Below are 13,812 nucleotides of genomic sequence, written 5' to 3'. Positions count from 1 at the left end.
AATTCAAGCTTGGTTTCAATCAACCAACATAATGTACTTCATAGGTCTATATAAGCATTTACTGTATGTGGACTACATATGACATAAATGCAGATGTTAATTAACATCAGTCCACATATTTAAAATCAGTTTTCATGTTTAAAATGAGTTGTTTTAACAATAGTTAACTGTAAGGCGGAAGTGTTCTTTGTGCTTAGTATGAACAGCTTCAGCAAAGTGCTGGTCACTGGGCTGTGGTAGCCGGTTCTCCTCATCAAGGATGTCCAGAATTCCTACCAGTTTTGCCTCAATAAGGTCTACAGCAGGAGAAAAAAAACAGAATTATAAAATGCAGCATGTAGCAGAGACAGCACACCACATTAGCATTCGCTGACCCGGCTGATCAACCATTATCCAGAGCATATCCGTCCCAAACAAATTTAATGGAATGAAGGCAAAGCTGAGGAGCGCTTGGCTATATTTGGTATTCAGACAAGGGTATCTATGGGGTGCATTATGCATCAGCAATACATGCAGGTTACTGAGGACTAGACACAGGAACATTCATGTATTTGCATGAGCAGACACCTGTGCTTAAATGAGAGTTGATTGATGAGGGGAAATAGAGTAGAGCTCCTGCGTGTCCATTTGCAAGTCACTAGGATGTGCAATAGGCTGCATTATTAATGGAAGCATTAGCATGGGCTGAGCCTCTGAATGGAAAGTGTCTGTAAGCGCTTTGCCAAATGCCGAGTCCTGTTAGATACAGAGCTGTTATCTAGGACACAGCTGAATACTGTGAAGTGATGAAAATATTGGTAAGCAATATTTCTTTAATCTCTGCAAAACCATTTATGAAAGCCCTACATGACATATCAGTTACTATGAACTAAATAGTACAGGTGTGGGTGGGTGGCTGGGAGTGTTTCACCAAATACAACATGGAGATAACAGGAGAGCTGATTCAGTTTCTTGATTCTGTTGCCTTTAAATCATAGTCGTGGCATGGAAGCTCTCCGTAAAAGTTTTAATAAGCCCCTGGAAACACTGCAGTAGTGACAGTGTACCAAAAGAATAGGTTATTCCTATGTCTATGAAAATGCCAACTTTTGTGCCAGAGTCAGCACAAAAAGAAACAGCAACACAAGAAGAAGAATTAGGGCTATATGTACAGTTAGTTACTTTATGGTACCTTGCAGTGATGTGCAAGCAATTTTATAAATGTAGTTAAGCTGCAAGTTGCTGTATAGACAATGTACAGCCATATTAAAAATGTCTTTCAGAGATTTGTAGCTAGCTATACTACAGGACAAAAAGAAGATTAACTACATTGTTACATGAACAATTGAGCTCATCTCTTCAGTTAGAATATTTGCTATTTGCTATTATTATTATTATTATTATTATTGTGTTGTTGCTGTTGTTTCTGTATCAGTTCTATGGAACTGATATTTCATTACTTCTCTGTTTAGGATTATTTATTCTGCTGGTAAATATGATTTCAGCTGACCTACAGCTATACCTGCTATTGATGCTCAGTCATTTCTATGAATTACACATTCATTCATTCATTCATTCATTTTCTACCGCTTATCCGAACTACCTCGGGTCACGGGGAGCCTGTGCCTATCTCAGGCGTCATCGGGCATCAAGGCAGGATACACCCTGGACGGAGTGCCAACCCATCGCAGGGCACACACACACACTCATTCACTCACGCAATCACACACTACAGACAATTTTTCCAGAGATGCCAATCAACCTACCATGCATGTCTTAGGACCAGGGGAGGAAACCGGAGGACCCGGGGGAAACCCCTGAGGCACGGGGAGAACATGCAAACTCCACACACACAAGGCGGAGGCGGGAATCGAACCCCCAACCCTGGAGGTGTGAGGCGAACGTGCTAACCACTAAGCCACCGTGCCCCCTGAATTACACATTATCCAGAAAAATACCATTAAACCAGTCCTTATACAGTTTGTGGTGTAGGTTAAGCAGGTGACACTATTCATCAGTAAAACTGATCAGTAAACTTCTAAAATTGAACAACTGCTACTGCTCAAAACTGACACCTGTTTTATGCATGATAAAGTGTTGTAGAAAATGGCAGGCAAGTGAAGAGCATATGTAGGCTGAATGATACTGACCTATGCAATCCTGATTATCAACATAATGAACTTCATTCACTCCCAAGCCCTCTTTCTGATACAGTTCTTGTTCCTGGTAAAAATCAGAAAGAATTAAAAAATGGACAATAGCAGTAGCAGCTTTCACAAATCATGGAAGAAGTTAAAATTTCATGGATACAAAAAAATGAATCTAATATATATTAGACTAACAAATATATTCAACACCATTTTTTTTGCTCAAAATTACCCAAATCAATTCCATTATTTCTAATAATACAAATAACCGAGCTTATTGTAAAACTGACCTCTTTCAGTATGCGCTCATTGAAAAACTGTTGCAACTTCTCATTACAGTAGTTGATGCAGAACTGTTCAAAGCTGTTGTGCTCAAAATACTCTAGAAGGGAACAGAGTGAAATCATTAATAGTACCTGAAACCATCCCATAAAAAAGAAGAATATTAATTATATGGTCGGTGAATGTAACGCAGTTATGATTATTCCAGTTTCTTGTTCTTGTACTAAAATCATTAAGCAAAAGCTTACAACAGCTCTTACATTTCCTTTAACACCAAATTGGCAGACAGATAAATAAGTAGTGCTGTGCACCTACTGTCACTATCATGTACAAACACCGTCGCTGCTCTACACAAACTCACCAAATCCAGCGATGTCCAGCACTCCAATGAAGTTTGAGGAGGTCTCGAAAGGGAAGCACCGGTTGACCCGTGTGACCACATGATCGAAGAGGCGGCTGTAAATGGCCTTGGCTAGTGCATCACGTGCATTGTTGGCCTGCTCCACCTTCAGTGGCACCCTGGAGAATGGCAAAGTGGGCCAGGAGGAGTCAAAAACTGGGCCAGAACTCCTGTTAATGTAAACTCATCAATATATGTCACTTTAGCTTTACTTCAACCCATCTCAAAAGCTGTCAGCCGCTTCTCCCTCAAAGCTGTTTTATTACTGTTAGATAGATAGGCCAATTTTAAAACGCGAATGAATACAAAAATAATACAAAAAACAAAACCTTATAATAAAACAATTTGAATATTTTCTCTGAACACTATTTTGAAGTGGAGAGCTTGTGTCATTGTGCTGAAACTCTTTTCTATTCTTGACTCTCTTATTTCACCTCCTGAGACCTGGATTGAAGTTATTATAAAGTGTAAAAACTCGATTTTAAGAGTGTTCTTCTTCTTAGCATATCTACTACTTTCTATGAGCCTATTATGCTTTAGGCTCCCACATATAGACAGTCCCAGTTTAAAAGACAGTTCCAGTCCACTTTACAGTTTGAAACACTTTCTAAAGTAATGTTAGTGATCATCATTAGTGGACATGGCAAACAAAATGTTATAATAATAAGAAGCAGAAAGTAAGTGAGTTGAAGTTGAGAAGGAAGAAAGACCAATTTCAGTGGAAACACCTTTAACAGGAATGTACAAATCAAAGTGAGCTAGCTAGCCAACTATGAGATAAAGAGAGTGTAGCTTCTTTGAGGTCTGTTTCTGTTAGAGAAGACTAAATAGAACAATTGGCCATTTTGTGTCTGACATGCATCTTGCTCAATATTACATTCTTGTTTATAGAACTGTTGTGTAAAAGCAGCAGCCCTGTGGGCTCATGTCTGCACTGAATCACATCTGTGCCAATATTCTGTATAACTGCACTCTTCCCTCTTGCACGTTGTTTAATTAGTTTCCAGGGTGATCAAAACAGAAGATTAGGAAATACAGAAAAGTCTGTGGATTATAAAGCAAAATATTTATTAGAATTATCATCTATGTTGAGAGATATATATATACATATATATATATATATATATATATATATATATATATATATATATATATATATATCAGCTGTCTAGCTGTCAAAAAATCTAATTAAATATCTAACTTCTAACTTTTAATTTGTGTTTTTTCATGATCTATGTTTATCAAATAATATTAGTTATTTTCACTCTCCTGTGTAACTACCCTGAATGTTAATGGGAGTTTTGTCGTATGAATGGTAAAGAACGGAGCAGGGTGATAAATCAGATCATAAGTTATAAAGTCTACACTGTTTTAATTAAATCATCACTGGAGTTTAACACCAAATGGCTGTTTAACACTTTGTTTTTATTTAGTTAATCCAGTGTGTTTTTATTCACCATGTTGGTTTTTATTAAATCCATTTGAATCAATTAATTTCTATTATTTCAACTTCTTGTTATGATCATTATAATATGCAATTATAATTAACAATACTACATTTTCAGAAATAAGAGAAGTAAAAATAAAAGGATCTGATTTTTTTTTTTTTAAATACAAGACAGCTTTAAACAGAATGTTTAAAGCCCTGCATCTGTCAGACCAGTGATTTTTAACTTGTTGGCCTTTGCCTCTATATCTTTTTTCATAGTGCCATAAGGGGCAGTGGCAGATCTCAGATCTTTTGGTTTAACTGTTCCACTGCTATAACATGAAAGAAAAAAATGAAAGTAAGAGAAATGCTTCACCATATGGCTAAATGACCATTGTGAAATGCTTCACAATATTAATTGATAATATTTTAAGTCGCAAACTGGAATCCGTCACTTCACTGCTGCAGGAAAACTGCCACACTGTTCACAGAATATGATATAAACACAAAATGGCAGTGCATTTGTTCTCAGCAAAATGAGAGAATATGATATATGCTTGTGAAACTCTAGACCTTCTTTCAGACACCTTATGTCTGAGGTATGTCCTTATGTCTTAATAGCCTAGCTTCAGCACAACGTTCAACCAACAGTTGGTCAAAGGACAAGAAAGTTTTGATATTTACACCCTCGTTCAGCACTTAAACATAGCACACTTACTCCTGTAAGACACTGAAGTAAAGAAGGTTAGGATAAGCTCTGGATCTACAAAAGACCCGTTAAGGAACAAATATACTCGGACTTTAAACAGCCTTTCTTTTTCAATGAACAAAAATGAATCTGCTTATATACAACAGAATGATTTTAAATGACAACAAGACCATTAGGTTATATGGGTTCTGGGAGTGACTACACCCCTCCTCCAGGCTGATATTGGTTATTTTTTGAACCCCTGCTCAGACCAATTACAGCAAGAGGATTTAATAAGAAGATGTGGATCAGGATGAACTGATGAAAGGTAATGCTAGAGGACATTCACATCACAGGGGAGCGAGCTGTGATGAATATGCTGCAGGAGCCTGTTAGGTTTGAGTGGAGCTCTCAGCACAGGATACAGCACACCACTGCTCGTCATTTGAAGTACCTTAATGCGAACAGACACTTCAGAAAATCAAAACGCAAAATCAGCCTGGTTCTGGATCTGCTGCTGAGTGACTTCATGCACGGAAAAGGCTTACTTTAATATATAAAAATAGATATGTCAACAAGTTTCTCAGACAGATATGACCTCAATACAAGACCAAAGATCTGATAAATGTCATACTGTATGTAAAACTGCCTGCAAGGAAAAAGATATAATTGGCAAATATCAACACAATCTAGTTGTGAGGAGAGAAAAATCTGAGCTACGTTACAATGGAGTCTGGTCACATTTTGATGACCACGGTAACATCCTGTTTGGAATCACATGTTAAAATATATGTTTGCCAGCAGGCAAAAATGAGCCAAGTTCATTTTATTCAAGCTGTTTGTTATTAGGACATTATGTGACATTTTCTTTTCCACAGGTTCAGCAGTAAAGGGTGTGAGGACTGAATGACAGACAGAGAGAAACGAGGTTGAAAGAGTTATAAAGTCAATGACTCAAATAGTATTAATGTACACCAAAGAACACGTACAAGCTCTGATATTAATTTAGATATGGAATGGTTTCTAGTAAATGTATTATTATAATTTCTTTAATATTGTAAAATTTCCCAGTCCCAATATAATTCACTGCAAACACTATGGTTGCCAATACCATATAACCAGTCATCGCAGTCTCAGGGAAAAATTGGTCCTGTTCCCCAATGATTATAATTCCAGGTCAGGATGAAGTACTTATATGATTCTGTGTGTGTGTGTGTGTGTGTGTGTGTGTGAGAGAGAGAGTGTGCACACAAAGTGACTCATACTTGATCACTGTGCCTTTTGTGCCCCCTGAAGTGGTGAGCATGACCCTAGTGGTAAGGCTGACTCTCAGGTCATCCTCATCCAGGCCCAGAAGCTCAGCGCAGTACTGCAAAGTCTGATTCGACTGGTTCTTCAAAACACAGCCACCTGCCAGTCAACACAAAAAGAACATTAATAAAACATTTATTGTACAATACACTGTATTAATTACTCAGTATATAATCAGATATAAACCACGATAACTCAAATCTGATAACCTGTTATAGTTTCTATAGTAGTGGCACAGACACAAGGAATTTTACATGGATACTCGCTGTATATTCAGGCTAATAATAAACAGAATAACCACACCATGTTGTTTAAGGTAAACAAATAATGATTGATGTGGTGACTTTTTAGGAGATATTTATTTAACATTTATGGAATTCACAGTTGTTAGTTTTGTAATAGTCAACATTTCCCAGCTGAGGAAATCAGGGAAGTGGAGATTACATGCTTTCACTTTAAAATGATAGACCACATTTTTAGAAAAAAAAGAAAGAGAGAGAGAGAGAGAGAGAGAGGCTGATGTGTATTGATTGCAGCTTATGTATCTCATAAGTACATAAGTAATATCCTAAGAACAGGAACGTTCTCATTAATTACAACTCTAAGCTGTTAATACGCACACTGTTTTATTCATTAATAAATAATCTTTTTATACAAATAATGTATAATAAAAATTGGCTATACAAATTGCCATTTTCTATACAAATTATGACTAAATGCATCAACAGTAAACAGTTTATTTTATTTTATGATGTTCACTACACCATAAATAGTATTAATCAGACTTAAGAGTTAAATAAAGGATGAAAGCCTTTCTATTTATCAAAGAAGATTGAGTCTCTGGGAAAAAACTCAAAAAAAAGACTAGTGCAATTACATTACATAACATTAAATAACAGTTTTCATCTTTCCTCGGAGAAGCATGTGAAAAACAAGAGTACACAAGGCTCAAGACAAAGGCTATGTATTCATTTACTCTTTTGTAAAACGGCTTGGTAAAAAATTATGCCTTTTAAAAGATGAAAAAAAAATAGCTGATGCTGTCTGGCAACAATTGAAAAAAAAATCTACACACTAATGAGCCCTGTTGAGGTGAAGTGTTAGATGAGTGGGTGAAGGTGTGTATGTGTGCATGTGTCTAACAACAGATCATTAGCTGAATAAGGAAAACAACAGTGTTACATGTCAATAACATTGGTGCCTGCTTAATAGCATTTACAAGTCTCTAATCGAGACATATTATTATATACATATGTGTAAATTTATATTAAAACATGTATTACAGATTTATACAAATAACAAAGAATATAATAAAGAAACCCTTGCTTTTTTATACAGAAAGGCATGAATATAAAAAATGTAAAGATCTACCAGAGGTGCTTCCAGTTTCTTCAAAGTCTACGTTGCCAAGATGTAGGACTCCTGCCACCACTCTGAAGAGATTGAGCTTCTCTGTGTCGTCAAGACCGATCTTCTTCATGGCCACGCACATCCTATTAAAATCCCCCACATCATCCAACTGAAAGTCTTTCAGAGCTCCTACTTTCATTTGCTACCGAAACATGTCAGGAAAAATCCAGAATTAAAATTCAGCCAAGTTAATTGTGTTCCAGTCTCTATTTTGCTCCAGATTTCTAAAATTGATTTTAAATAAAGCTAACAGTTATAGCAAATGCTAAAACACACAAACCCACAGCATAAACACACTTCATTCTGTGTAGATGTAAAGACAAGTATGTTAACAAATAGTGAATCAGTGTCAAATCTGCAGTTCAGTCAGGCAGCTATCCATTCTACTTTAGCATAACCCTGAGTTGCACTAAAACCAACCATCAGGAATACCAGGGATGTCAAATTACATTCGCCGAGGGCCTCCACACAACATAGTTTAGTGTTATCCTTGGTCTAATACACAGAATCAATTCATGGTAAGTATTTCAGGTTCCAGTTCAAGTGTGATAAAGAACACAACCTTGCGGTATAGTGGCCCTTGAAGAATGTAGAAGCGTGCAAGAGGTAATACATTTCAAATAACCTGACCTATGTATGAAAGTTTACAAGCATGCAGTTTTATCACAACAAACTCAACCGCAAACTCAAAAAACAGCATTGTACTCAGATCACCTTTTTGTCCTGGGTTTTAAATGAGAACAAAGAGAGAGTAATAAGTTATTGTTCTTTTATAATCACAGTGTAAGAATATATAATAGCTACTAAATTATTTATTAATGACCGCTTCTGAAGCCATTTAGCTTCATAACACAAGGGAGTCATATGTGGGAAGGCCTGTTGAGTTTGTAATAGAAATCAAACCCTACTTTGTTGACCTTGCTAGGATCTTAGTATAGCTAATCTAAATGAGCTGCATTTCCATGCCGAGTCTTCAGAAAACTGACTTAAAATGTGTAATGCAAAATTTCTTATTGTCTATATATATAGATATAGACATAGATACAGAAAAAGAGGGGTTTTGATTACGCCTGGATTATTTTTAAGGTTATCTGGTTGACAGTAAAAGCATTTGGATGCTATTGTTAGATCATTTCTCATAATCTACACAGTTGAGGAGGAAAGATGATTTTTACTAAATGCTTCTGATAACAAGAATGTAAAGTGCTTCATAGTAAAAATCCCTTCAGGGAGGTTCATCTACAGACACAATACCAGTGCTGGGATTTAACAAGTAATCAAGCCCAGAACTAATTTTAAGCACAAAGAATTAATTTAAAAAATCGTTTGGATACAAAAATGCACCTATACAGTATTACTCTGTGGTGACAGTCCACATATTAGAGTGGTTATAACAAACAGCCTAAATTGATTTGAGCCAAAATGTAGAAAACAAATCACAATATTAATGACACAATCTTCATGCATTCAGAAGCAATCAGAAAAACTGTTTTAGAAAAACAGGATCAAATAACAGTTAGCTGAAACACTAAGGCAGCGTAGACATGTGACATACCTCAGGACTTTTCCGGTTCTGCATGATCTGTTTATCTGAGTCTTTGCTTGCAAAGTATCTTGTGCAGCCACGATTCAAATACTGAATAAAAAAATGATTTTATGGGTAAGATGTTAAAACTTTGTACCATATGAAAGTAATTTTGTACTGTCAAGTGTCATACTAGCTGTGCTAAAACTAAACACTTAAGCAAATATGCCATCTAGTGGCATCACTGACACGTCGAGCAAAACCAACAACAAAACATTCTAAATAAATAAATAAACTAAAATCTTAAAAAAAAGAAAGAAAAAGAAACGCAAGCAAACGCTATTTTCTTGAAATAAATGTACAGTAGCTTCTTACACAGAGCTGTACTGTGGCTCATTTTCTAAAGTGGATAATAATAATTAATATTATTATTATTATAATCTTGGTTAAATGAGGCATATAAACATGCTTAGCTGTAGATGAAACTTAAAACTTGATTAATTGTGTTTTATATAATAAATTGAGAAAGTTGTTTTGTGCGTGTGTGCGTGTGTAAAAGGAAGAAAGAGATACAAAGACAAACTGAGGGAGAGAGAGAGTGAGTGAGAGAGAGAGAGAGAGAGAGAGAGAGAGAGAGAGAGAGAGAGAGAGAGAGAGAGAGAGAGAGAGAGAGAGAGGGAGAGAGAGAGAAAGGCTGATGTGTATTGATTGCAGCTATCTCATAAGTACATAAGTAATAACCTAAGAACAGGAACATTCCCATTAATTACAACTCTAAGCTGTTAATACGCACAATGTTTTAATCATTAATAAATAATCTTTTATTTGAAGAGACTTACCCGGAAATTGTCAGGTGAGTTTAAGTGCAAAATATTCTTGATGTCTTCAGAGGCACCAGCGCAGAGGCGGTAGAATATGTGATAATTACGCTCATCTGAACTCTGCATGCAGATGCGAGACTTCTCTAACAGATAGTGTGAGACAAATCCTCCTACAACTGCATTCTGCATACAACAGAACAAAATATACATTCAAAATAAAGATATACATTCACTTTCCACTTTATTAGACTGCAGATTTATACAGTTATCCAATCATCAAATAATCACCCAATCACCAGATCTATGCATAAATATTCACATCAAAGAAAGGAATAAAGAAAATGTCTGATCTCTGTAACTTTGACTGTGATATAGAACCAGATAAGCTGGTTTATATATTTTCAGAAACTGTTGGAATTTCACACATAACATCTTGTGAGCAGAGGGTTTGCAGGCTGAAAACGTTTGTTGTTGAGAAAATAGAAAAGACCAGCTGTCCACATCTGTGCCCACTGTAGCCTCAGATTCCTTCTACTGGCTGTCTTATGCTGAAATGCATGCTGAGATGCTTTTCTACCCACCACATTTGTAAAGAGTGACTACTTCATTTGTACATGTTTGTATGTTGGTACTGGATGCTTGAATTTCCTTCAGGATCAAATAAAGTACCTACCTACCTACCTACCTACCACACTCACCCAGCCCCAACCTACCTACCTACCTTCCTACATGCATGTGTTACTATATCCTACCTGACACGTCAAACCAATCTGGCCATTTTCCTTTGACCCTCACTTATCAACAAGGCATTTAGACCATCAGAAATTCTGTGTAAACTCTAGAAAATGCTCTGTGTAAAAACCCCAGCAGTTTCTGAAATACTTAAACCAGCCCATCTGGTACCAACATCCACAGTCATTCTGATGTTTGATGTAAACATTAACTGAAGCTTTTGAACTGTATCTGCATGACTGTAGGCACGGTGTTCCTGCTACATGACTTGCTATTTAAAGAACAGCCTGAATGTGTAGATGTATCTGTGATCCTAATAAAATGGTAAGTAAGGGTACACATTATATGACAAATGTAAACCATCACACCCATATGTGGACCTTCCCCAAAATGCTGTAACAAATTTGGGAGTACACAGCTCCAAAACCTAGTGAAATACCTTCCCAGAAGTCTATAACAGCAAAGGAGGGACTAAATCTGATATAAGATGCCTAAAAGGCACGTGTGTGTGATGGTCAGGTGTCAACAAACTTTTGGCCATATATTTTATATAAAACAGCAAAATAAGTTTAGTTAGAAACACTTCTAAACTCACTGATCTTCAATCAATACAATTAAAAAGCAGCAAATGACTATGATTAAACAAACAATGACAAAGTTTTTGATTTGCATCCATACATTGCATCAAGAATTGTAATTAAAACTGTATAAACTCAAGGTTCACATATACATCAAATCAGAAAGGTTATCATTAAATGTTATACCTTTTCATTAAAATGAATTTCCACAAATTTTCCAAAACGGCTACTGTTGTTGTTCCTGACAGTCTTTGCGTTTCCGAATGCTTCAAGTAGTGGGTTTGCTGCAACACATTATATGAGTGTCATAGTTATCTGTACCTATGAAGAAGCTTAAAGCATACTTAATCTGACTTACCCTCAACTATCCTCTCATCAATATCTTGACCAGTACCATATGACATGGTTAAATACCTGAAGAAGAGAGAAAATCATTCACCACACAAGGAACTAAAAACCTCCCATGGTTACTCTCAGTGTAGCCAACATTGAAATTATTGAGTTTTGATATGTTTTGTAATCCAACCTTTCTTCTCATGCAATTACATTACATTTGAGCCTATGTACCAGACCTGAGAACAAACTTGGTGTTTTCAGTTTTTCCAGCACCAGATTCACCAGACACAATGATGGACTGACTCATCTTCAACACCTTCATGTCTCGATATGCCTTATCAGCTGGGATGAAAAGATACAATCGGAAAGGGAAAGAGACTGATTAAAAACAGAAAGTTGAAAAAGTCAATTCTCAATTTCAAGAATTTTTATGATAGCAAGTACTGACCAATAGCATAAACATGAGGTGGGAGAGTTCCTAAAGAACGTCCCTGATAGCTCTTGATGGTCTCGGGAGCGTAGAGTTTAGGAATGTCATAGTAAGGGTTCACAGCAATCAGGATGTTAGCCACAAATGTCTGGAAAAAATAAAACATAGTGAAGAGCAGTATAAACTAGAATGTACATGTCCTGAAGAAAATGTGAATCGTGCTTGCACGTGGCAAGTTCCCCTCATCGGGCTGAGTGTTTTGATATATGACATGTCCATGTTGTGCTAACTTTTTGATTTCGCTTATTTTTGGGGTGGGGCTACACGTGACATCACGTGACGTCATCAAAATACACATGAGGAAGTTCCCCTCATTGTTGTGAGTGTTTTGATATGTCACATGTCCATGTTGTAAAAAGTTTTTTGATTTTGCATATTTTGGGGGCGGGACTGCGGCACAACCGAAAGGCCATTTGGTACACCAATTTAAAAGTTTGTTCAGAGTATCACCCTAAAGGAGCTGGCCGAGTTTGGTGTAGATAGTTCGAAAGCTTGCCGAGTTATAAACCTCCAAAGTTTATAATGGGAGTCTATGGGAAAAAAGGCCATTTTGAGACCCGGTACCGGAAGTACCGGTACTCGAATCGCTTATAAATGTCATAACACACCTCTCCTCAATGAGCCAGTCGATTTGACATGTCATTCATGGGTCTAGGACAAAAGCTGCGGGACAAGTTACGCGCCGAAGTTTTGTCCGGCACAATAGTAATGCTTGCTTTGCTTTGCAAGCACCATTAATGAGGTGCAAGCAAAGGGATGCTGTATACACTGTAGGAGAAGAAAGCCTACTGACTAGCTGACATTTTCTGTACAACAGTCTGGAATTTGGAGAACAATTAAGTGACCACTGTAATGGCTTCCCTTGGCTGCCCATTAGCATAGTCTTCACAAACAGGCTCCTCTCCACCTGCTGCCGTTCAGCCTTGCCACGCTGTTTAATGCTACCTCATTGGATCTAATTAAGTGCAACAGACAACCCGATACCGTCTGGGCAGGATTAGCCAGGTCATCTGAGATGGGCAGCCACAGCAGGGCAAAGCCTCTACACTAAACATGACACACACAGCATTGACAGCAGGTCTGTGGGCTATGAAGAGGCCATTCTGATGAGGAAAAGCTGGACCACAAGCCGATCTTCAACAACACAGATGTCTGCTACTCACAAATGGCCACCCTAAGCAAACATTTATCTGCCAGAGACATAAAACCTGTCACTGTATTTTATTACAGCAATTGCATTCCTAATAAAACAGATTATTTAGTGAAAGATACAAGTGCAAAAAGTATTTGCGTACTACTGAATCAAAAATAATAAGACACTTAATGTATACCAAAATGCAGAAGTTTCTATATATTACTGGAGATTTAGACCAGGATTTGGTGGACAGAAGAGGTGAGAGCTACCAGAGAAGGCAAGTGAAAGTAATCCGACTTACATAGATCAAGTCTTTACTGTAACGAACCCGTACATTGTTCAGAAGGGTGGCTTCATTTAAGTACATAAGAGAACCTAAAAATAAACCAAAAAATGATGAAACGTGCAATCATATTAATGCATTAATTATGGCATATGTCATAATTCACTTCAGTAACCTGAATTTCACAACTTACAGTTGTCCTCTACATGTTTGTTGACATCATCCTCTGCTGGGAAGACTTGACTAATGGGAGCCAGGAAAGTCTG

The 13,812-nt window shown here is 37.0% G+C and overlaps 1 protein-coding gene across 1 annotated transcript in view; it reads right to left on the bottom strand.

Moving 5' to 3' along the window:
* Positions 1-13,812, bottom strand: part of myo6b (myosin VIb) — a 33,464-nt gene that overhangs the window by 13,701 nt on the left and 5,951 nt on the right. The window contains exons 3-16 of the mRNA XM_060880010.1: positions 13,740-13,809; positions 13,565-13,638; positions 12,087-12,216; positions 11,875-11,980; positions 11,661-11,716; positions 11,489-11,586; positions 10,011-10,175; positions 9,202-9,282; positions 7,608-7,788; positions 6,191-6,335; positions 2,770-2,927; positions 2,417-2,508; positions 2,130-2,202; positions 169-296 (exon numbers count right to left, since the gene is read on the bottom strand). Coding sequence (XP_060735993.1) covers positions 169-296; positions 2,130-2,202; positions 2,417-2,508; positions 2,770-2,927; positions 6,191-6,335; positions 7,608-7,788; positions 9,202-9,282; positions 10,011-10,175; positions 11,489-11,586; positions 11,661-11,716; positions 11,875-11,980; positions 12,087-12,216; positions 13,565-13,638; positions 13,740-13,809 — 1,557 coding nt within the window. The remainder of the gene's footprint in view (positions 1-168; positions 297-2,129; positions 2,203-2,416; positions 2,509-2,769; positions 2,928-6,190; positions 6,336-7,607; positions 7,789-9,201; positions 9,283-10,010; positions 10,176-11,488; positions 11,587-11,660; positions 11,717-11,874; positions 11,981-12,086; positions 12,217-13,564; positions 13,639-13,739; positions 13,810-13,812) is intronic.

Source organism: Tachysurus vachellii, chromosome 10 (assembly GCF_030014155.1).
Source record: "Tachysurus vachellii isolate PV-2020 chromosome 10, HZAU_Pvac_v1, whole genome shotgun sequence".
NCBI lineage: Eukaryota > Metazoa > Chordata > Actinopteri > Siluriformes > Bagridae > Tachysurus > Tachysurus vachellii.
Note: the sequence above shows the minus strand (reverse complement) of the source record. Positions and strands in the feature narration are given on the sequence as shown.